The following is a 21,594-nucleotide window of genomic DNA, read 5'->3' as shown; positions in this document are numbered from 1 at the left end:
TCTGCTAAAGCTAACATGTTCTTATATTGCTCTTTCATATTGAACTTTATCTGCGGGTGTGATTAAAAGTGCTTCAGGACAGGTTGCAGGAATAACTGTATAATGAAGCGTATTCTTGTTTGTCTGAATTGAGCTAGTACCTCTCCTTTCTTTCTAGCAGTCTATGAATGCTGCAAAGGATTCAGTGGTGAGAAAACCTCCGTACAGCAAGGTTATGTACTGAAGCACATAGAGGAAAGAGACGGAAATCTAGTTGTCTGGAATTATTTTATATCATGGCCAGATTAGAATTAATTAATGATGGTTCTTAGGTCTGTTTGTCCATCTCTGTAAGGATGTGGGTAATTCTTCCCAAGTTGGACAGACTTATTTGGGCCTTACGTGGTTATCTCACTAGGGAATAGTGCAAAACCTTGGCGATTCTGCTGGATAAGGATGATCTGATCCTGGCTCAAGCCTTGGTTCGAGCAGGCTGAGGCTCCAGCCGTATGCAGTGTTGGACAGCCCAGCTGGACTCCGCATGGCTGCAGAAGCCCACGTGGCAGGATCAGCTCACATGGCCTCAACCTCCCCAGAGCGCTGCTCTCAGATAACCAAACTGATTTGGTGGATTAATGTAATAATACCAGAGAGAGCAAAACTTATCTGCAGTGTTGCAAAGTCAGAAGCTTAGCAGAGCTGCACAGTAGCTTTGCTCCCAGAGTGACAGCTCTCACTTTCTTCACAGTGACTGCCCTCTCATATCCAAACAGTGGGGACAGGCTAAGGCATGACCATGGATTAATAAACTATCAAAGACATATGTTATCTAAGTTCCAGGGAGATGCACGGATCACACATTCCTAATTTGAAATAGCTACTTACAGCCTTTTACCTTGAAACACACTGTCAGTATAGTTCCTGCAGCAATTGCCAGGTACAGGAGTTAATTTTAGGTTGTGTGCTTTCCTTTTGCCTACCTGACCTTGTGCTGCCTTGGGTAAAGAGCAGGATTTAATAAAAAGTGAATATTGGGCTAGCAATGAGCATTTCTTCATCACATTTTCACAAAACTTGTTTTTCTTAAAAACATTAAAGCAAAGAATTAGAGTATGAGTAGGAAATCAAAACATAAAAATCCAAGTGGTGTTAAGCTTTTGCTGCCTTCATTTCTGACTTGTTCTGCCCTGGCTTTCAGTCTAATTAATGTGATTCTTAGACACAAGCTGGAGACGGGAAGAACGGTATTGCAAACAGCCTATACCTTCACGTATTCACCTTGAGGATGGGCAGCCGTCAAACACCTGCAGGAAAAGACTTTGGCCTTATTACTTCCCAGCATCAAAAAGTTTTGTTTCTAGAACCAGAAGGAACATAACCATGTCTGTATTTAATAATTGCATTTTTTTATCCAGTCATTGAAGCAAAAAATTCTGATGAGCCCCCCTCCCAAGATAAGATTTAAATTATTTTCCTAGGAAAAGGATAAAAAATGAAAGATCTTAATCCGTGTCTTTCATTTCAAATTACATATGGAAAAAAGCAAAGATCCTTTTGTTTTTGCATGAGTATCATCTACCTGTCTTCTTATGTTGCCTTCCAGCTATGTCTCTCTGTATGTATAACTCTGTCTGAAACACCACCTGCATCTAACTCTATCCTAACATCTCTCTAAATGTGACAAGAAAATTTATGCATTTAGGAAGGCAATTAATGGGAAAATTTAAATAAGCTGTTCCATTAGGATTTAGAACAGAGATAATTTCAGGATACTGTATTATGCAGCTAACAACCCATTTTTCTTTTACAATTAAAATATTAGTAAATATTAATATGAAACACTTAAAAGCTAGAGAGTGTTCTTTGTTTTAGTGTCAGGAAAGGCTAATGTGGAATAGCTCTTAAAAAGCATGTTTTTCAGGGTATTGGGCACACCCACTATGTAAACCACTTTTAAAAATAAGCACAAGAACAAAAGCTTTTGGAAGTTAGTAGTCAAATTTGAAAATCTGCGGTTAGACTGTTACTGCTTTTGCTGTTGATGTCTCTGATATGGGTTTTTTTCTTTTTCATATGAAAAGAAATTGAAAGCTTTATAAATTGACTGCATTATTTTATTAAAATGACAGATTATGCACTTTGTCCTAGAGGAATGAAACTGAAAGAGAACAATTTAAATTAAAACTACGGGGAGGCAAAAAAAGGGAAATAACCTTTAAATCAGGCCCCAAACCTAAGCATTCAGCAAACGTAAAACACCGTGTGACTGTGTATATGTACAGGAGATTGGCCTGAGCATTACTGTATTTATACAGTCTTTCTGCAGCTGATGTTGCTGAGAAAAAGAAGGTGCCGAGGCAGGAAGTACCCAATTAGAGCAGCAAAAGGCAAGCGGGAGCCTGGTGGGGGAGATGGAAAGAGCTGAACCAGCAGCTTAGATCAATCAGGGTAACCCAGCATTTTTGCTTGGAGCCAGCATCTTTAATTAAAATCCTTGTATTTCACTAATAACTTTGCATGTTCATAAGAGTTTTTCATTGATTTCAGTTACTTTCCATTTTTTCCTTCATAGATTTATAGTGCCCTGACATAATTAAAGATGAAGGGAAACAATAAGAGAGACTGATTAATTGAGCACACACACTTGAAGTGCCCATTCCACCCCATGCCCAGCACAACTTTTGGCTATTGTAGTGAAACACCAGTGCAGATTGGCAGTCAGCATTCTGTTCTTCTCTTCAGAAACCAGCCCCAATGCATGGCACATTTTGTCATGATAGGTCTTGAGTTGCAGCTGTACCATAAATTGTCTGTGTTGGAGGAAGTTTTTGGGGAAGAGTTGCCATTGTTTTAAATGTGTGCAGCAAAGTTCATTTTCTGCAGGGTTACACTGTGGTAATGATTGCAGGAAATTGAACTGTTGAGCTATGTTTACTGGAGTCTGAACAATCAGATTATTATTATTATTATTATTATTATTATTATTATTATTATTATTATTATTATTATTATTATTATTACATAGTATTGCCTTGTAGTTGTTTTGTTTTGGGGAACACCCTTTGCTGTGAACTGTCTTGAGTGAGTCCTTCAAAAAATTCAGAGCTAATTTTTTTTTTTTTCTGTATGTTGCCACTGAAGATGCCTTATGGCTCCTTCTCCAAAAGATAAATAAGGTGTGCTGTGTCCTTTTCCTATAATGAAATGTTGGCAGTTCTGTTGGCACTGTTTGCTTTCCCAGTCAAATAAACATGAAATAAACAATTAGGGAGAAGCAGCAACAAGCCTTCACAACTATATATTTTGCAAACCACTTTATATCTTTGCAGTGTTCAGGAAAACTCAAACACGTGCCCTATCCTGAACAGCTTGCTAGAGGCTGCGTGAAACCAGTGCCTGCTCACACGCAGAGGAGCAGAGTTCGTGAGGGCACTCTGCTCCTGTCCTGTGCTGGAAAGGGGCTGTGCTCCACCACATCAGTTTTCGTGCTCCTGCTCTTCTTTTTAGAAGGATACATGTTCTGGAATAAATTGTAGTCTCTTAAAATGCTAAGGACTGTAAATAAATAAATAAATAAATAAGTAAGTAAGTAAGTAAGTAAGTAAGTATCTGGAAATTTACACATGACAGAAGACTTATGGGGGGCTCTCGAAGAGGGTGAATAGTTTAGGTGAGCCTAGACTAGTAGGTTAAAAACTGCTAAAAAGGTGCCAGTAAATTGCTTAAATCTATTGCTGTTACTGGAGATCACTTCCTACTGCTGTTTAAACTACGCAGCCTTGGGAAGCGCTGGGACCTGTGGCACAGCTTGATGGAATCGTGAAATCCTTTAAAATGCAGATCTGGGCTTGCTCAGTGTAGGCGCCAGTGAGCTGACGAGTACTCTAGATACACTGCATGGCATGGTGACGGGACACCTGGCATGGCCAAGGTGGGGATTCACCTCCTCCCAGCCTGTTTTGGGGTGATGCTGCAGATTCCTGGCACTCTCTGTAGCTGACAGGGTGGCACTTGCAGCAGCCCTTGGAGAAGCCAGCCCGGAGGCTGTCTGCCCAGGGAAGCAATGGCTGTGGAGTCCTGGTGGGCATCCCAACAGCAGCTGCACTCAGGGGAAGAAATTATAACTGAGCTAATTAGGTATTCAAAATAATTTTCTACACAGAGGTACCATACACCAAAACTTTCCAGATTTAAACAAAACATTAAATTGCAGTGGAACAGCAGTGAGGAAAGTGGCCGTGCCGTGCCACGATGTCCGCTCCTTTCCAACTGGGGGGACCCTGGGACCCAAACAGGCTCTAGCAAACATGGCTCTGTGTTAAGTCAGGAGGCTTCACCTCCATTCGCAGTTAAGACAGATAGAGCCTAATCCAGTCTAAACCCAAATGCAATAGACCAGGTTCTGAACTGAACTGTCTGAACAATGTGCAGACGCTGACTTACTGAGTCCTTAATTTTCATGAGGAGAGTCTGTGTCTGTCCTGGTTACCTTATGATACTGTTTCCTATCAGTCCTAACATTGTATCAGTACAGTTATTAAGTAAAAGCCTTCAATCTGTTTCTTTAGTAATGTTGGCAGCAGTGCATTTACAAAAAATTCCCTTACTTTTAAAATCTTACTGTGTGAGGCATAGAAGTGTTTTCTAGTGCAGTCTCTGGTATCAGCAAGTTGGAATTACTCTTGAAGTGCATTACTTTATTCTGTAGACTATAAATGATGACTTCTCTTTCATTATTTACATTTTTAATCTCCTAAATAAATACTGTGTATATTAAGAGGCTTTGATGTTACCTTAAGTACTTCCGGCAAGTGGTGGAGGGAATTCAGTTTGGAAGCATTAATAAAAAGGAATCACCGATGCATCACGTTAGAATGGAGCAAGAAGTTGGATGAAATTTTGTGTTCTTTGGCCTTTTGAAAAATGTTTTCCACAGAGAACTAGTGAAATGCTTTTAACAAAATAATTAGTTAAGTTTAATTACAGAAGTGTAACTTCCTTGCTCCTTATCAAAAGAGCTGACAGCACAGCTTCCTCAAATTCTTTAGGTTGGTATAGTCCTGCAGAAACTTTTAATTCCCTTTCCTGTAATATAAAGACTGGCTGAGGGGAGGAAGTTACTCCACTTGCTGACCATTCTTTGTCCAAGACTAAGCCCTGAGGTACAGCAGTGTGGTTCCACGTAAATTGCTGCACCTGCCAGTGGGTAGACTATAGTTGTTTACCTGTGAGTGAAGGCTGGATCGTGTTACTAGAAAAAGATGAGTGGTATTTCCAAATATGTTCCAGTCTGAAGGTTGTATTCTGTTCTCATTGCCAATTTGTTCAAATTGATTGCCATCAAGAACAGCTTTTGGCTCAGAGATTGCTAACCTCATTGAATTTCTACATGCTTTTTACTCAGTGTTGCAGTTTTTCATGGGGAAAAACTCATGTGGAACTGGTGAGCTCTTCTGTTATTATTATTATTTTTCTCTCCATAGCTGTCCATCAGCTATTTATTAAGCTCCAGTCATTTGAAAATAGTATTCTACATTATGTTCCAAGGGTGAAAATAAACAACTGTAAAAAAATCTTCCTTTGCAGTCTTCTGGCAATGGTACATTCTTGAAGAAGGTATTGTAAAGGTATAATGGAGGAAAACAGTTACTACTGCCATTGAAAAAAATTGCCTTAAAGCTTGTATTTTTTTTCAGTACGGCGTTGTTCTGCTTGTTTTCCTCAGTGTGCAGCTGAAAAGCTGTCTCCTTGGTTCTGATGCTGACACGATAATTTTTCCTTTCTCCTCCTAGTAACCAAGACAGTGTGCGCAGAGCAGTGTGATGGACGGTGCTATGGGCCCTACGTCAGCGACTGCTGCCACCGGGAATGCGCTGGAGGCTGTTCCGGACCTAAAGACACTGATTGCTTTGTATGTGTGAGACTTCCCATTTTTCTTGTTTCTGGCAGTCACAGTGAAAGTTCTTAATGCTTTAATCCATGAAATTCACAGTTCTGCCCCTTATAATGTATTGCATGCACACTCCCAGATTTTGACTGTGAACTCTAGCATTTAATATTTTTCACGTTATATTAGCATCACTTATCTACTTAATATTCCCCATTAAAAGATTTATGAGATTTGTAAATATAGATTGGGAAACATTAGTATGCTAATCTCTGTGATTTTTATCTTTTGCTTTCCTAAAATTAACTTTTAGAGGTGATAGGGAATTTTTAGAAGTATTTATCATTACATTTGAGCATAGCTTTTATTGTTGCTCGGTGTGCCTTATATTTGAAAGTCAAGAATACAATTTAGCTTCTTTTTGAAAGATGTTCCCTATTACTGCCAGGCTTGATTTAAACTCAGGTTCTTTTACTAGCCATACTGGGAAGAAAAGCAGTTCCCAAAATACTCTACCCCAATGTATGTATTCTACTACATGTGCTTAAGATTAAAAAGAAAAAATAAAAGGCTATTTTTTCCTTAAAAAACAAGCATTCTGTACATACAGGCCTTTAGCCATATTTATTTTGTTTACCGTTTGTATTTGTAGTAGTGTCAGCAGCTTCAGCTCCCCACACTGATCTCAAAAAACATGCAGCTCATCTCTGTGTTACAGAGGCAAGTTTTGCTCATGTTTTCAGGGGTAGCAAACCTAGGTCTGAAGAAGCCAAGAACTAGAATGGGTTCAGAGAAGTGGATCTTTGGAAGTACCCAAGTGATTGAGGAGACAAACATCTACCAGCTTGGGTGGGCTCCTTCTAAAATCTGCCAGATAGGACTGGGAGGAGAGATCATATGGTTTGGACAATCGCAAATGTTTTGCTACTCTAGGCAAGAGGATCGCAGCGAACAGGCAAAAATGAATCTTCTTCTATCTGTAACCCAAACTTTCTCACTATTCAGATACCGTTTGATAGTGGTAGGTACTGTGCTCCCAAAACACGTTCTCAATGGTATTCTTTTACTGCTGAGGAAATGCAGTGGTGGCCTTCAATCACTGTCAAGTCTGTAATTGGGACTTTACCATATGTAATCAGTGTGTGTTGTAGGCTTGATTCAAAGCTTGTTGGAACTTCTGTAATGCTTTGGAGAAGAGAGATGAAAACAACATCCTGCCCATGTCATCATATAACGTCAATACATGTATGTAAAGGAAAGAGGTAAAAATGCACCTACTGCTTCCATAATGACAGCTAAGGAACATTTCCAGTGCTGAGGTGTTGAACCCACAACTTGTGTGTCCATGTTCTATAATACCCCAGCAGAAAAGGAAATGAATTAGATTTCCTGAATAGTGGCAGCTGTGGAAATGTGTATGCTAAAAATCACGCTAGCGTGTTTGTTCTGCTCCTGCAGAGAAGTACCCAGGGCATCGGTCTCATTCGCTCCTGGCCCCAGAGCAATGTAAACGAAATTCAGCAGGGGTCTTTCAAGACTAGCCATTACTTGCTTACACCACACTGGGTGAAAAGTGGAACCCTTTAGGCAGTGAAAGCTGTGCTTAGTTTTCAGCTGAAGGATACAACTCATTTAACTTGTTTTTTCCCTATGTACGTACTTTCATTCCCATATTAGCAACATCTAGCACCACATCCTAGAAGTTTGTTACTAAAGCAATTACAAATGTGTATGAAATATTACGTTCGTGAATTAAAAGTTCTCCAGTCTTCCATGTGGGCTTTTCCTGAGAAGTGCCATCTCTGTGAAGAGCACTGATGTGCTTGGCTTTTTGCATTTGCTACACCATCATCAGAGGATTGTCATGTACTTGACAAAGCACTTCCTGAGTCAACATGGATGTAAAGTAAGTTGAGGAAACAAACTAAAATAATATTTATTGATAGGCAAAAGTACAGCTTATGAAACATTAAAAATCCTTCAGTGTATGGCAGCTTGTAACAGCATCCTGTTTTAAATATGGCTTTATTATTTCTAAATAAAATTATCTTCCTCCTCCATATGCTGCGATGCGATCATTGGGATATTCAGTTATATAAAAGCAAGACAATAATCATCATCTGACATAACTGCAAGCAAACATGCTAAAACAACGTTTTAGACATGTTTTTCTATCTTGTATTCAAAACCTAACTGGATCTAAAGCTTGAAATGCATAGCAGGGCCTGGCTAAATACTCAGAAATCCCTATTCATAGAGTGGACTTCCTGTCTGGTTCTTGATGAGGAAGAAACTGACTGTGTTTATCATAGTTCTGGTTCTCTGAGGAACTACGATTTTTTTGAATACAACTTTTAATGAACCAGCAAAGACAGGACTGGTTTGGCCTACCTGCAAGCTCCTGAGGACAGTGGAAGTTCATATTCAGGCTAGGATGGTGCCTTCATCATGGAACTCCCTATTTGTCCCGTTCTTCAGCAGTGTGCGTCCTTCTCTTCTGTTACTTTGTTAGCCTTAACTTCCTGAAATCTCCTGACCTGACAGGTAACCTCTGTCATGACCTGAATGGAGATAAGCTGAAGAACAGGGGAATTTTTTCACTTTTCTTTAACTTCCAGCCTTTGGTGGGGTGGGAGGGTCTCAGTGGTGTGCTTGCTGACTCTTTAAAGATTCAGGTTCACCTTGGTATTTCTGACTACCAGGAAAATTCCCAGATTCATCCCTAGACTGAAATTTCTAAGGCAGTGTGGCTGCTAGAGACTGGTAAATGGGGAGGCAGAATCCAGTAGCAGTGGTTGCTTAAAATGCTAGTGGGATGCAAGCCAGGCTACAGCTTTCATATTCATATGAGATTTGACACTAGACATTTGCAGTTTGCTTTGTGATTGCTACTCCCAACAGTTTTTTTTTAAGCTGTGGTTAAAACCATAGATACGATTCACGGTGATAAGGAATGTCAAAATCAGTGGTGTGGTGTGTTTGGTTTTTTTAATATTACTAATTATCAACCTTTCACAGTCAATTATTTTCCTTGCATACCATTACTCTTTTTATCCACACGCTTGCCTCTTCATTTGTCAGGGCCCTGTCCTCTGTCAGCTGTGGGTGGCTGAGCTTGAATGCTAAGTGATACAAAGTCCTATTTTCCTTTCCCAGTGTGTGAAGCAACTGACCTTGTTAAACTTGCCACTTAGGGAAATGACCCCCTCCTGTGCTGGCTCAAAAGAAGTTCTTATCCCTCTTGCTTTCTAATTGGGAATTTCAGTTTTCAGCTGGACTATGGACTCATGCTGTAAGAAATCAAAAGGTTGGACCTCTAAGGAAAAGTCATTAGCATTTGTTTAGACTGACTAAGATAAATAGCTGTTCACTCTTGGCAGTTTTAGAATGTCCCATCGAGTTGTGAATTAGTTGATTAGTAGTAGTAACAATAGTTATGAAACAAATTACGGTTCTGTTATGTTTCTGTATGAAGTGCTGTAACAGGCAGCAGTGTTTCAAATTAAGGGGTCTCTGTGAGCCCTCCTTTATGTGCCATGTATTTGCCAAGGTCCTAGCAAGAAATCTAAGTAGACAAAACGGGGGTTAGAAAAACATGCGTCTTAATTCTCACTGTCTCAACACTTCTGAGTAATCAGGACTGTTAAGCTAAAAAAACAAAACGAACCACAACCAACTGTATGATTTAATCAAGGTGATTTTTTTCTTCTCTCTTGCTTTGCAGGCCTGCATGAATTTCAATGACAGTGGTGCATGTGTGACGCAGTGCCCGCAGACATTTGTGTACAATCCTACCACCTTCCAGCTGGAACATAATCACAATGCCAAGTACACGTATGGGGCTTTTTGCGTCAAGAAATGCCCACGTAAGTGCTGTGTTATCTGCCTTTTCCTCCAGGGATGGAAAATTTTGAGTTGCATTTCAAGAACCTCGCAAAACAATGAGAGAACGAGAGCTAAGTGAATAGTGCAGTCTTAAATAGCTCTGCGTGTGCATGCAGTCTTTAGTAACTCAGTCACATGTTAACTGAAGACAGAGATGTTCTGGGTTGCTGACACTTTCCAAGTGTCTTATACTAGAGTGATTTTTTTTTTTTTTAAGAAAGGGAATTCACTGAGTTTCTCTCTTCATGACTATTTGTTATAGTCATGAAGACAGAACTATGTGTTATAGTCATGGTTTTGATTAGCCCTTGTACGTTTAGAAATGAAGTGTCAAAATAGCGCCAAATGCTGTATTTATTAGTGGGATTGTAAAAGTGTAGAAATCACAGTTTCAGAAAAATAACTAGTCCACCACCAGTACTACCTGTTAGCAAACACTTTCATGATGCTGATGCCCTCTTCTTGGAATGATGATGGACTAACATCAAGTTACCATAAATATTTTCTGCAGTTTTTCCCAGTGAGGAAGAAGACATGCTATACTAACAATGCCACAAGTAAAATTACAGTAGTAGGGAGGAGGGGGGTGTTTAAAAAAAAAAATAAATCCATACATGTGAAAAACACATGCTTCTGAATTGCAAGCCAGATGATGAGTCCCAAATACTTACAGAGTTGATTGATACAGTTTGATATAGACATTTTAGATAGAAAAATAAGGGAGACAGTATTCTTGCTCTCCCTTTAATTTCCACCATGATTTCTGGTTGTGGTGTGCATTGCTTATGTGTAATTTATCTGTGAGAAAAATGGGTAATATATATAAAAAAAAATAGTGTCATAATTCAACACAAAGCTAAGTCCAAACTTCGAATCTCTGTGACAAAGTTCTCACTGACAGTAGGATGAGGCTAGGACTGTCAAGGCTTAATTCTGTCTCTAATAATAGTGTTGGACTTCTAAGCAAGCCAAATTTATATTTATTTTTAACAACACTGGTATATCTTGTACTACTTAAGGGATGTGATCCTTTGTCTAAATACGTCATTGAACTTTCTGACTTATTTTTCCCTCTTGACATTAAGCTTTCAATCAAGTAGGATCAGTCTAAAGCCCCTTTGGCAGTTGTTTGACAAGGCAAAATTGAAATAGTTGTCATTGTCCCATGGAGTGTTACCCCAGACAAATATACTTCTGTGTGTGTGAAAGAGGGCAGAGCATCTTGTTTTATTTCTCTCCAATTCCCATAACTACTTTTTTTTTTTATTTTTTTTTTTCACAGATGATAATAAAAACAAATTGGGGGGGACAGGGAGTGGACAGGGGGGTATTATGAACTGACAGTTCACAGATTTTCGTGAGTGACCAAAGCCATGCCTAACTGCCTTATTTAGATGCTTTTGAAAACACTGAATATTAAACATTGGTGTTTATGTGGAAGTGCTGAGGTAAATAAGAATATGTACTGACATAGTAGAGTCCAAACCCATATGTTCCAGTATTGTTTAGCCCAGTGGTTCACTTTCTACCAATATCTTTCTTTTTTCTGCTCAGACAACTTTGTGGTCGATTCCAGTTCTTGTGTTCGTGCGTGTCCAAGCTCTAAGATGGAGGTTGAAGAAAATGGTATTAAGATGTGCAAGCCCTGCACTGACATTTGTCCTAAAGGTAGGCAGTAATTTGGTATAAATTTTCTTGAATGTAGTCTATACCTTAGTAGACCAAAGCAGGGTGTTAGTTTGGAATGAAATATGTATGAGTATGCTGTAGAATACTTGATATTAATAGCCTTTGGATATCCACAAAACTTTGAACTGTGTAGGCTGTGTGTGAAATGTGTTCGTAAATACAACGGAATGAAAATTTATTCAGTTATAATGGTAATATAACTAAGCCAATTACTTTTGCTTAGATAAAAATGAGGGGGATTTCTTCATTGGTTTTAGAGAAATCTGAAGGAATTCTTTATTATATCATTTTAATGACTTGTATTTCCTGGAGGAGTTTCGGAGCTCTCCTTTTGTCATCCCAAAGGAGGCTACACTAAAATTTTGCCTTCGGTGTGTGGTGTGTCTCCCACTTGTCACTACAGCATTAGGTTTCCATTTACTTTCTTTGTTCTCTAAAAATATCTCTGTTTTCCCAGAATATCTATGTTTACCCAGAACATCTATGTTTTTCCCATATCTTTCTTCTCCTGGAAAACAGAAGACTGTTTTCTAGTCTTTCGAGAGGACTAGAAGTTTTTCAGTGACAGGTGTCAGTCCTCATCAGTACTACAGATTACTTTGCTGTCCTGAGCTCTAGGGGAGGCTTTCTGCTCCCTGCTTGAATGTCTCAGGAGCAAAACACCATCACTTTTCCCGCATGGGCTTATGCTGTTTTTCAGTCCTAGCAGAAGCCCTGTCTGAACAGGAATTCACAATGAAGCTACGAAAACCCTGTAAATCAGCAGTCACTCCACATGGCTGAGACAGACAAACACAGATATTTCTGCCAAGGCTGGGGAATTACACACTGAATTCTAAGTGTGTGTAGTGTTCTGTCCTTCAACCTAATTGCAGTAAACAGATCCATCCCTGCCCCCCTCCAGAAAGGTACATGTTCATGCACGTCAGTACATATGTATTGTTCTTGCCAAGCTCTTAGCCTTGCTTAATGGGACAGAGGAAAGCTATTACATGTGTGTAAAAGGTTCAGGTGTGGTGTTAATAGTTGCCATTTGAGGACTTCATTAGGGAGATAGATGCATTATCTTACAGAAGTTGTAAAGGTTTTATTCTTTTGTGCATCACGTGTCCCAGAAAATGCAATTGAATTACATTTGAAGGCCAGACAGAGATCTGTCACACAGTACCAACATTTCTTCAGGCCTCTCAATTTATTTAATGAGCTGATGAGGAAAGAACTTTTCATACTTCCTGTATAAGGCACTTTCTAGCATGCGAATGGTGAAATTCCCAGGTCCGTCAGAGCCAAGGGACCCACTGAGCTAGCAGTGTGGGACCCCTTCCTTCTGCAGTGAGTAGCGTGCAGATAGACCACCCAGCCAGCTGCTTTAAGCCAAGTCCTCATGCCTCTGTTCACAGAGGGCTCAAGAGGGAGTTTTTGGGGTTCATACTGGCCTTGAGAGCACTGTGAAACAAGGTGTTTGCTGGGATGCCCTTCTGTGGCAGGTACTTAGACTTACTGTTTTGAATGGACACGTGGTTTGGGGGAATATGGGTGGTACCATTTTGACACATCTCTTCAGCTTTATCTCTGAAAGAAACAAAGTCTCACACTTATGTGTGTGAGACCAATGTGTTCTGGGTCAGTAATCATTTTTCCTAGTTGTTGACACCAACTCCTTGTTTTGGCAGCATGCGATGGCATTGGAACAGGGAGTTTAGTGTCAGCTCAGACGGTGGATTCCAGCAATATTGACAAGTTCATAAACTGTACCAAGATCAATGGCAACCTTATCTTCCTCGTTACTGGGATTCATGGGTAAGTGACAAAATGGAAAGATGTTATGGCATGGTGCCAGCCGAAACCAGGAGTGTACACCTCTTACTTATGGCTGCAGGCTTCTTGTGCTGAACAACAGATCCAGGGTAAATAAGTTTTCTGACTTAGTTAGGAAGGGAACTGTTAATGGCATTCTTATGATTCAACCTATAGGAAGAGAAAGGATGAAGGAGATGGCACTAGAAGGAGAAAAGCATACTGTGATCTTTGGGTACCATAAATTGTCAGAGCCTGGCTGGTGGTTGTTGCTCATGTATGAAAAAACAGTCAATTGGCTTAAATTACATATATTAAAGGTTTGACTGCAGAGATGTGCAAAACTCAGGGGTACTTAACTACGGTGTTTTGGTTTAAATATCTTTGTATGTTGAATAAGTCTTAATTACAGGTCATGTGGAGGTACAGAACCAGTATTTGGAAGTCTCACCAATGTCTCTTTTGGAAAGAAAGAGCCCAGCCAAATACCCAGCCTCTTGCTGTTTATAGTTTGCACTTTGTGTCATTATATCAGAAGTGAATGCATGGTACAAATTCTGAAAGGATGGGATGTGTCCAGGGAGAGCAGGGTTAATTTATTTTGATCAGGGGAGGCCTAGTGCAAGCAGCCACTTTCTTGCTTTGCATTCTTTGTCACCGAGATCGCACATGTGACTGCGTTTTCTGACTAATTCAAGCCTTCATAATGTAATTGGCCATGGTAAATTATATGTGATGCTTTGAGGTATTCCAGGTTCTTTTAAAATGGGCAGAATTCTCAAAACATGCTAACAAGATGAAACCCTTTTTTTTCTCCATATGTAATAGGTATACACACGTCTTGTACACTAACAGTACAAAGTATTCAGTTACTTCTACCACTGTATAGCCTTGAAGTTTTACCATGCTTTTTAGGCTTCTCAGAGCTTTCCTTACTGGTTGCAATTGGTTGTCCAGATTTGTGATACTAAATAAATTCCCAGACTAACTCCATGTTTGCAGTTTCATGGCGTAGTGTGAGAGTGATGAACTGAACTTCTGCACGCAGATCTTAAGTGGAATTCTGGCAACAGATCTTTTGTTGGTCTTAGGTTCAGGTGTGTTAAAGTGGTTGACACTAGGTGTATGGCTCAAATTTGCCTACCAGATGAGGTGGAAAGAAAGGTCTCGTTTCCTAGATTTGATGTGGTGATTGGTTGTAATACTTCTTCACCTACAGCTTGACTCCAGCCATGTGAAGGTTGAAAATCTGCTTCAGTGGGGGCTCTGCAGCTCGCTCATTTTCAAAAGGCCAGCAAACGTGGGCTTTGGCTGTATAGTTGGCCTTCTCATCTCTCCAGCAGGGAGTACAGTGTGGAAGGTTAACGTAGCATAGTTTGAAACACTTTAGTTTGAATGGTTTAAGGAAAAGCTGCTTGAATGGTTTAAGGAAAAGCTGCTTTGGACCTGGGGAAGCCTGGAGAAGGTCACGCAGGAGTCAGTGCTTGCACCTTAATGCTTCCTCATCTGTCCCGATGACTGGCCATGAGGTTGGCTGTAAATTTGTTGAATCCTACCTGGCAGGAAGTACGCAGTAAACGCAAGGTAAGCAGCTGGAGGAATTGAGCAATTCTCTGTGTACTAAGTGAAATGCAAGTTTCAGAATTAGATGAGCACTTGTTGCAAAAGTTGCATTAATTGCAGAGTTACAAGGTGGGTCACATTAACAAATCTGTTGAAATTAAAAGGAGCAAAACCAATCTTGAATAAAACCATGTCCCTTGGGAAAAAAGAAAAAATAAATTACAGACTATAAAGCAGGGAGTTAAAATATGTTGCTGTATTTTAATAGAAGAAAACCTTTTAGGTCAGTTAATATTGAAATTGTGCAGAACTTTGTCTCATTCTTCATGAACAAAACTCACTCCAACCAGTCTTAAGCACGAAGACACCAAGTTCTGCAAACCTGAATTGTTCCACAGCATAAATTGTGGTAGAGTGTACTAAAAAATATATGAGTGCTAAAATAACTTTGCATCTCTGGGACAGAATTTTGTTTAATATTCCTGTAAATTTTGCAAATGAGTAATACACAAAAGAAATAAAAAAACACTAGCTACCTACAGAAGCAGTTTATTATATAGATGAGCAGATCAACAAAAACAATATATTTTTTTAAAAAATATGTCCATTTGAACTTCTAGTTAACTTCTGTTACAAAGTTGTTTACGCAGTGAACTGCCGCTTCTTTGTGTGAATTTTCAGCATTTCAGATTGTAGGGACTTCAAGTCTAGCTGCCTGGGCAACTGAGAGATGTTTTGTAGTAGCAGAGAAGTCAGTGAAAGATGCTAAGAGTGGATTTTGTTGTTTTGATTCGTAGCTTTGTACTTACAATTCATGCTGTCATGTTTTTGATCCTATCATTTTGTAGCCTTTCTGTTGTCTGAGCTCTTAAACTTAGTCTCTATGCCTTTGTTACAATGTGTATGCAAACTATGTGTTTAAGTAGCAACTGTTTCCAGGGTTAACTATTAATGGTTATTTATGTAGAAATTATATAAATCTGAATTGACTTTAATTAGAGTCTGAATGTGAAGTGGGATAAAGGTAGGCCTTAAATTGTGGTGAGTTGGTAGTGCTCGTTCTTTTGAGGTAGTACTCTGCCAAAGCGTGTGGATGAAGGGATCTTCTTAAAGATCCACATCTCTGACCTGAGACAGAGCACGTTGGCTAGAAAATGGGGAGGAACCCTACAGCTCAGGTGCAATTTTCTTTCGATTGTTTTTTTATGGTTGGGTTCCTAAAAAGCCAAGCTGCCTTTTGGATGTGCTGCTGCCTGTGAGGGGGTGTAGTTTGGGGACAGACAGCCTTAACTAACAGCAAATGCTCCTTGTTGCAGCAGGAGCAACAAGCCCTCAGTGCTAGCCAGCTTTTTATCTTCCCTTTCATTGTCTGTCTACAGTTCCACAATCAGCTGAAACGCTTATTCCTGGAGCTGTGAAGTCCAGCTGAGCCTGTTCTACTGAGAAATCTTGTCTCTGCTAATAAGAATGGTAGATAACTGCATTAGTCTGCAGTTTTAGAAGTTGATAAAAACATGTCAGGCATTTGCCTGTTAAGGGGATTTAAATTTGTATACTTAAAGACCACCTTATCTTAGGATTTGGAGGCGAAATTCAGCAGCCTCGAGTTCAGTACAGTTGTGGTGTTTCCTTTTTTAGGAATGCATTTTAAAAGCAAAGTGTTGTGTTTCTGTTAGGTAGTACAAATTTGTTACCTACTTTTGAGAGCCCCAAATTGTTAGAATTACATTTATACGATGCTTCTGTGGTCCACTGGGCTTTATATTGAGGTTTAAGAATTTATTTTGTTTTTTACGATCCTGGAGTCACCTCCACAATAGTTGAAGTGACCCCATTAGTCTGCCACAGCACAGTCTCATGAGACCTGTCCCCAGAGACAGCTTGGTTGATTACCAATGTGTTCCAATTCCAGGAGTTCTGCTCTTGGAAAGCAGAAGGAGGAGAGATGGAAATGCATGTTCCACCTTTACTGAAGATGTTTGCTACCCTCACAAACAACCCTATAAAAATACCATAATATTGTGGTATTGAGTTTTAAAGGAGTTTTTTTGTTTGAGTTAGGCTTTTATTCCTTAAATAACGGGAGTGTCGCAGTATGTTTCCTCCTAGTGGACATTGTCCAGGCAAATGCTCTTCGTTCCTTTAAAATTTAAAACAAAATTTTAAAGAAGAAAAGCTAAATAATGTCACTGTCAAATCAGTCAGTTTCATCTTTTCATGTTATAGCATGTCTAACTTAGAGATTTTCATGTTTGATGGGGGTATTTCAGTTCTCTAATGACCAACTAGCTTGGCAAAGATCTGTGTGTGCTTCTTGATGTCCCATTTTACACCTTCTAAACAGTGCATCCTTGTAATGTCCAAGGTCAGGCACTGCCAGCATGCTCTTAGTTTTCTTCTGGTTTTAGCTTGTTACTTGTTTCAGTAGCAATTTTATAAGTACAGTCCTGGCAGTGCGGTATTAAAACTATCATTTAAGTTCGCCTTCCTGGACAAAATGTTGAAAACATGCATCTTTTCCTTTAGGGATATCATCCATAGTTGTTCAGAATCCATTAATTTTCCAAGAGCATAAGTATTTACTCAAATATTGATGATTTGATCCTTCAAGATAGTGAGCACCATTATTTCCCCTCAAGATGACTTAGGAGAAGTTTCTACAGATTCTGTAGAATCAACAGTCTGAAAAAATTGAAAACAGTCTGGAGAAACCTGCCACATACACTACCGAAAAGCCAAATGTTGACTTCCTTTTCTGAAAGAATAATAATTTCTACATGGCATAGCTTTGTGAACGTGACTTTTTTGTTTATTCATTGTATCACATTTTGTCCGTTTAATCTTTCAGGGATCCATACCACACAATCGCCGCTATTAACCCGGAGAAATTAAATATCTTCCAAACAGTGAGAGAAATAACAGGTAACAAACACTTCTGATTCGTACAATCTGAATTTCTTCTCATTTTGCATTTATGGTTGTGATTTGGTGTTTTTTGTGAAGATACCATGCTTTTTTCTTAAAAGTCAGCATATTGTCAATTTAACAAAGTTTAATACAGAACAACTCCAGTATCACATATTATTAACAAGTGTATTGTCCTTTCCTAATGAGTACAGAGTGAACATTGCATTTGGGGTACACAGACACCAGAATACCAAGACCTTATTGCTGAGTGGGCTGGGGGTCTTGGCGCAGTGCTAGCAAAGTGAGACAAGTGTTGCAGACAGCAGTTGTGACAGCGTCTGCTCTACCACTTAAGTGGCATTATCTCTGTGCTTACAGATGTACTGCATTTCAGTCCTGTACTGAAAAATCATGGGGAACTACATGTATAGATGTCTTTGTAGAACAAAATACGTAGTTCCACTTTCTGCCTATGCAGAGACTGCTTTCCAGTGGTGACTCATGCACACTCAGAAAGGAATGCCAAGTTCTTTGTTTCAGGGAAGTCTTATCTTTGTATGCTTCAGAAAGGATCTCTCAACTTCTGTCCGAAGTATGCAATACATTTTAAACTGATCCTTCTTAATTAAGGCAAATCCTAATTCTGTCAAATTCTAAGAAGTGGCTAGCGGGCCTTGCAGATTGCAGCTTGTGTTTAGGCTGTTGAAAGTCTGGCTGTTGGAAGTGGACTCAGTGCTATGACACTGCTGCTGTGACACTGCTGAAGTCTTCCTTTGCCTTCCTGGAGGAGAGTGCGGAGCAGGCTGATGAATTCCCACACCGTACTGTGCAGCATTCATTACTTATTTCTTTCTTTTACTCAGGCCAGCACTGTCTTTCAGTTACAGGTTAGGCCTGTCTTAATTCATGTACACGATCAAGCGGTCTTTATGTCTGAAATGACTGATGTTCCTGTTTGCCTTTACCTCCTTCAGGGTATTTGAATATACAGTCGTGGCCTGAGAATATGACGGATTTCAGGGTGTTTTCTAACTTGGTTACAATTGGTGGAAGAGCTCTATATAGGTAAGGTATTCTCTCTGTTCATGGAATACTTTTTTTATTAGCCTTTTATTTGGTAGCCCAGACTGCGACATCCTTCTGGAAAGGCATCATAAACTGGTATGTTTTCTGTGTTACCAAGTTATTCGTTAACAATATCTTTGATAAGCACTTGTTTATAATGGTTTAAAAAAAATATAAAGACAACAAAAAAAACTTAGAATGTCTTGGGTCATTGTTGTAGCTCTTAAATCGTTGTCCAGCAAATACTTCTTACGATATTAAAATATGTTATGAATGTGAAATGTAAACTGAAAGAAACTACTTAGCCTCATTATCTGGAAGATTCTATGGGTGCGAACAGAGGTGCAGGCTCACGCGTCCAAGGAACAATCTGCTCTTAAGGAGCCGTAAAAGATAATAAATACATGGAAGAACACTGAAGTACTTCACAGATGGGGCACGTGTTAGCTGTGTAGTGCCACTTTTACCAGCGATGTTTCAATATGAACACTCGTACAGAAGAATTGATTTTGAAGAGAAGAAAATGCAGTGAGAAGTAATGGAGGAGCACAAGATAGCGGAATGATGTATAGAGCAAACTCTGGTTCCCAGTTGTGTAAATGTAGTAAATCAGTCATGGGATTCTGCTGGCATCTTAAACAGCAGGCCAAGCAGATTATGAATAGCAGTGAAACCTTGAGATTGAATTACAGCCCAGCGTTTGTTTGCAAGCAGCAGTTTTTATTTAGAACAGCTGGAAAACAATTACAATCATTAAAATACAATAACTTAAAGGTTGCCCAGAAACTGGCTGTTGTCTTTACTCATCATCAGTCATAAAATATGTGCAGTCATTCACAGATTATACACACAATCATTTGCCTCTTCCTTTGATGAAGAAAAGAGATAACCGTATATTACAATAAAAGAAAAATGAAATATAGAAAGTGGGTGGAAAAATTTCCTTGGAAATAACAGTTTCTGCCTGTATTACTATAAATGACGTTAATTTGATGCCTGACAGAAGATGTTAATACATTTTGCATGACTTTGTCAATTTTTCCTTAGCACATAAACTATCACAGTATTAATTCTGTTGTCTTGGGGGAGGAACAGATTTTTCTAAAATTTTCTTAACTGCACTTCATTCAAAAAAAAAAAAGTTAACATGCAAAATTGAACTGTGTTTGACTTAATCGAGTGGTTTTGCTGGCTGCATCCCGAGCCTCACAGTTTGTGCTATCATGATTCTGACAGGGCTTGTAATTTTCTGGGAAAAAAAAAAAGGGTTTTGACTCACAGAACGTTTATGTCACCCTTAAAGAAATGTTTATCTGACCAAATTTCAGCTTTGCAAAAAAAGGTCATTTTGCCATTAGAAACTAATTCTAGTGGGAAGTTCTCAACCAGCCTTTGTAAGTTCCACCTCCTGGGGCTCATTCCTGTTCTTTTGTTTTTGTCACAGTGGCCTTTCCTTACTCATCCTAAAGCAACAAGGCATTACCTCTTTGCAGTTCCAGTCCTTGAAGCAAATCAGTGCTGGCAACATCTACATAACAGACAACAGCAATCTGTGCTACTACCACACAGTCAACTGGACCAGCCTTTTCAGTACGCCCAGTCAAAAGACGGTGATTCACCGAAATAAAAAAGCAGAGAACTGCAGTAAGTACTGCCGCTCAGTGCAGGCCTTCTTGCTTATAACTGGCTATGATTGGGGTGAAAATGGTGGAGCTACTGAGGATAGGCTGTTGTGGGCAGGCCAGAATTCACCTGGTGTCACCTGGCATGAGCTCCGTGAACATCAGTGGATCTGTGATCATTTACAGAATCTGTAAATATGGCCCAGCCTTTCTGAGAAGATTTATAGGCAAATACAGTTTTTTAAAGTATGAAGGAATGAGAGGGGAGGGAAAGCACCGCTTCCTTGCTGTGGTGTGAACGTTGGAAAGAAGAGATCCAGTTTCCTAAATGGGGTTCTGAAGGCTATAAATGTGTAGCAAATATGGTGTTCATGGAAGGCATTGATTTGACAGTTTTGAAAATTATAGCCCTCTTTTTATGGGGGTGAGTTTAGCATCTCTTGCTTCTCCTACTCTGCTTTGTCAGAGTGGTCCTATCTTACTCCAGAAAGGTCACTTTTGGGACTCTTTTCGGTAACTGAATTCTCCTTTCTGTACTCAGCCTATCTGATACTGGGTTACTAGCAGACTTTCAGCTGGGGCAGCTTGTCTTTCAGGAAGGCTTATGAGCTAACACCTGGCCTAAGGTCACTGTACTGAAAAACAGTGCTGTGTAGCAGATGAAATAATTTGAAATGACACAGAAATGACACAATGACTTGCATTAATGCAGTCATGTTGTAGCAGCAACACAGTTCATTTTGAGCATCTGTTAGGCTGCCAGAGAGGAAGTTCATTAAATTGCTGTATATGTATAAATGATATGTCTGTTCTTTGGGGTTTGGCCAGCCAGAAGTGTGTGTTTTGGGTTTTTTTCAGGCTGTGGTCTCACTTTCAAGTTAGCCTTTAAGTTCTTTTTTTTTTTTTTTTTTTTTTTCTCCTCCCTTTGAAGTACTATTCTGTTCTGCTTTGAAAGACTTCGTGGCTGTGCTCGTCGCTGTAGTATGAGGCTAGGTTCCAATATCTATCGCCTCTGCTTGGTTATTTTTCTCATTTCTTCTGCTGGGTGAGAGCTTCACGAAGCGTAAAGCCTTGTTTCGTATGTCTCTACATGGGATTTTGTTGGCTGTTATTTACCATTTTTTTCTACCAATGAGTTAAATAAATGCCTTTTGCTGCTGAAATATATTCCAGTAGGATCTTAGTGGTCCAATCTTGCTG

General features: G+C 39.5%; 1 protein-coding gene across 3 annotated transcripts in view; it reads left to right on the top strand.

Annotated features, from left to right (window-relative positions):
- ERBB4 (erb-b2 receptor tyrosine kinase 4) overlaps positions 1-21,594 on the top strand; it is a gene marked incomplete at its 5' end in the record, with an annotated part of 567,763 nt that overhangs the window by 388,350 nt on the left and 157,819 nt on the right. For all 3 annotated transcript variants that reach the window (XM_082763474.1, XM_082763473.1, XM_082763475.1), the window contains 7 exons: positions 5,772-5,890; positions 9,591-9,732; positions 11,306-11,419; positions 13,114-13,240; positions 17,649-17,722; positions 18,682-18,772; positions 20,217-20,416. In XM_082763474.1, the coding sequence (XP_082619600.1) occupies positions 5,772-5,890; positions 9,591-9,732; positions 11,306-11,419; positions 13,114-13,240; positions 17,649-17,722; positions 18,682-18,772; positions 20,217-20,416 (867 nt within the window). The remainder of the gene's footprint in view (positions 1-5,771; positions 5,891-9,590; positions 9,733-11,305; positions 11,420-13,113; positions 13,241-17,648; positions 17,723-18,681; positions 18,773-20,216; positions 20,417-21,594) is intronic.

The sequence above is a fragment of the Aythya marila genome (genome assembly GCF_965140915.1).
Source record: "Aythya marila genome assembly, chromosome: 6".
NCBI lineage: Eukaryota > Metazoa > Chordata > Aves > Anseriformes > Anatidae > Aythya > Aythya marila.
The sequence above is the reverse complement of the archived record's forward strand: the minus strand, read 5'-3'. Positions and strand labels throughout refer to the sequence as shown.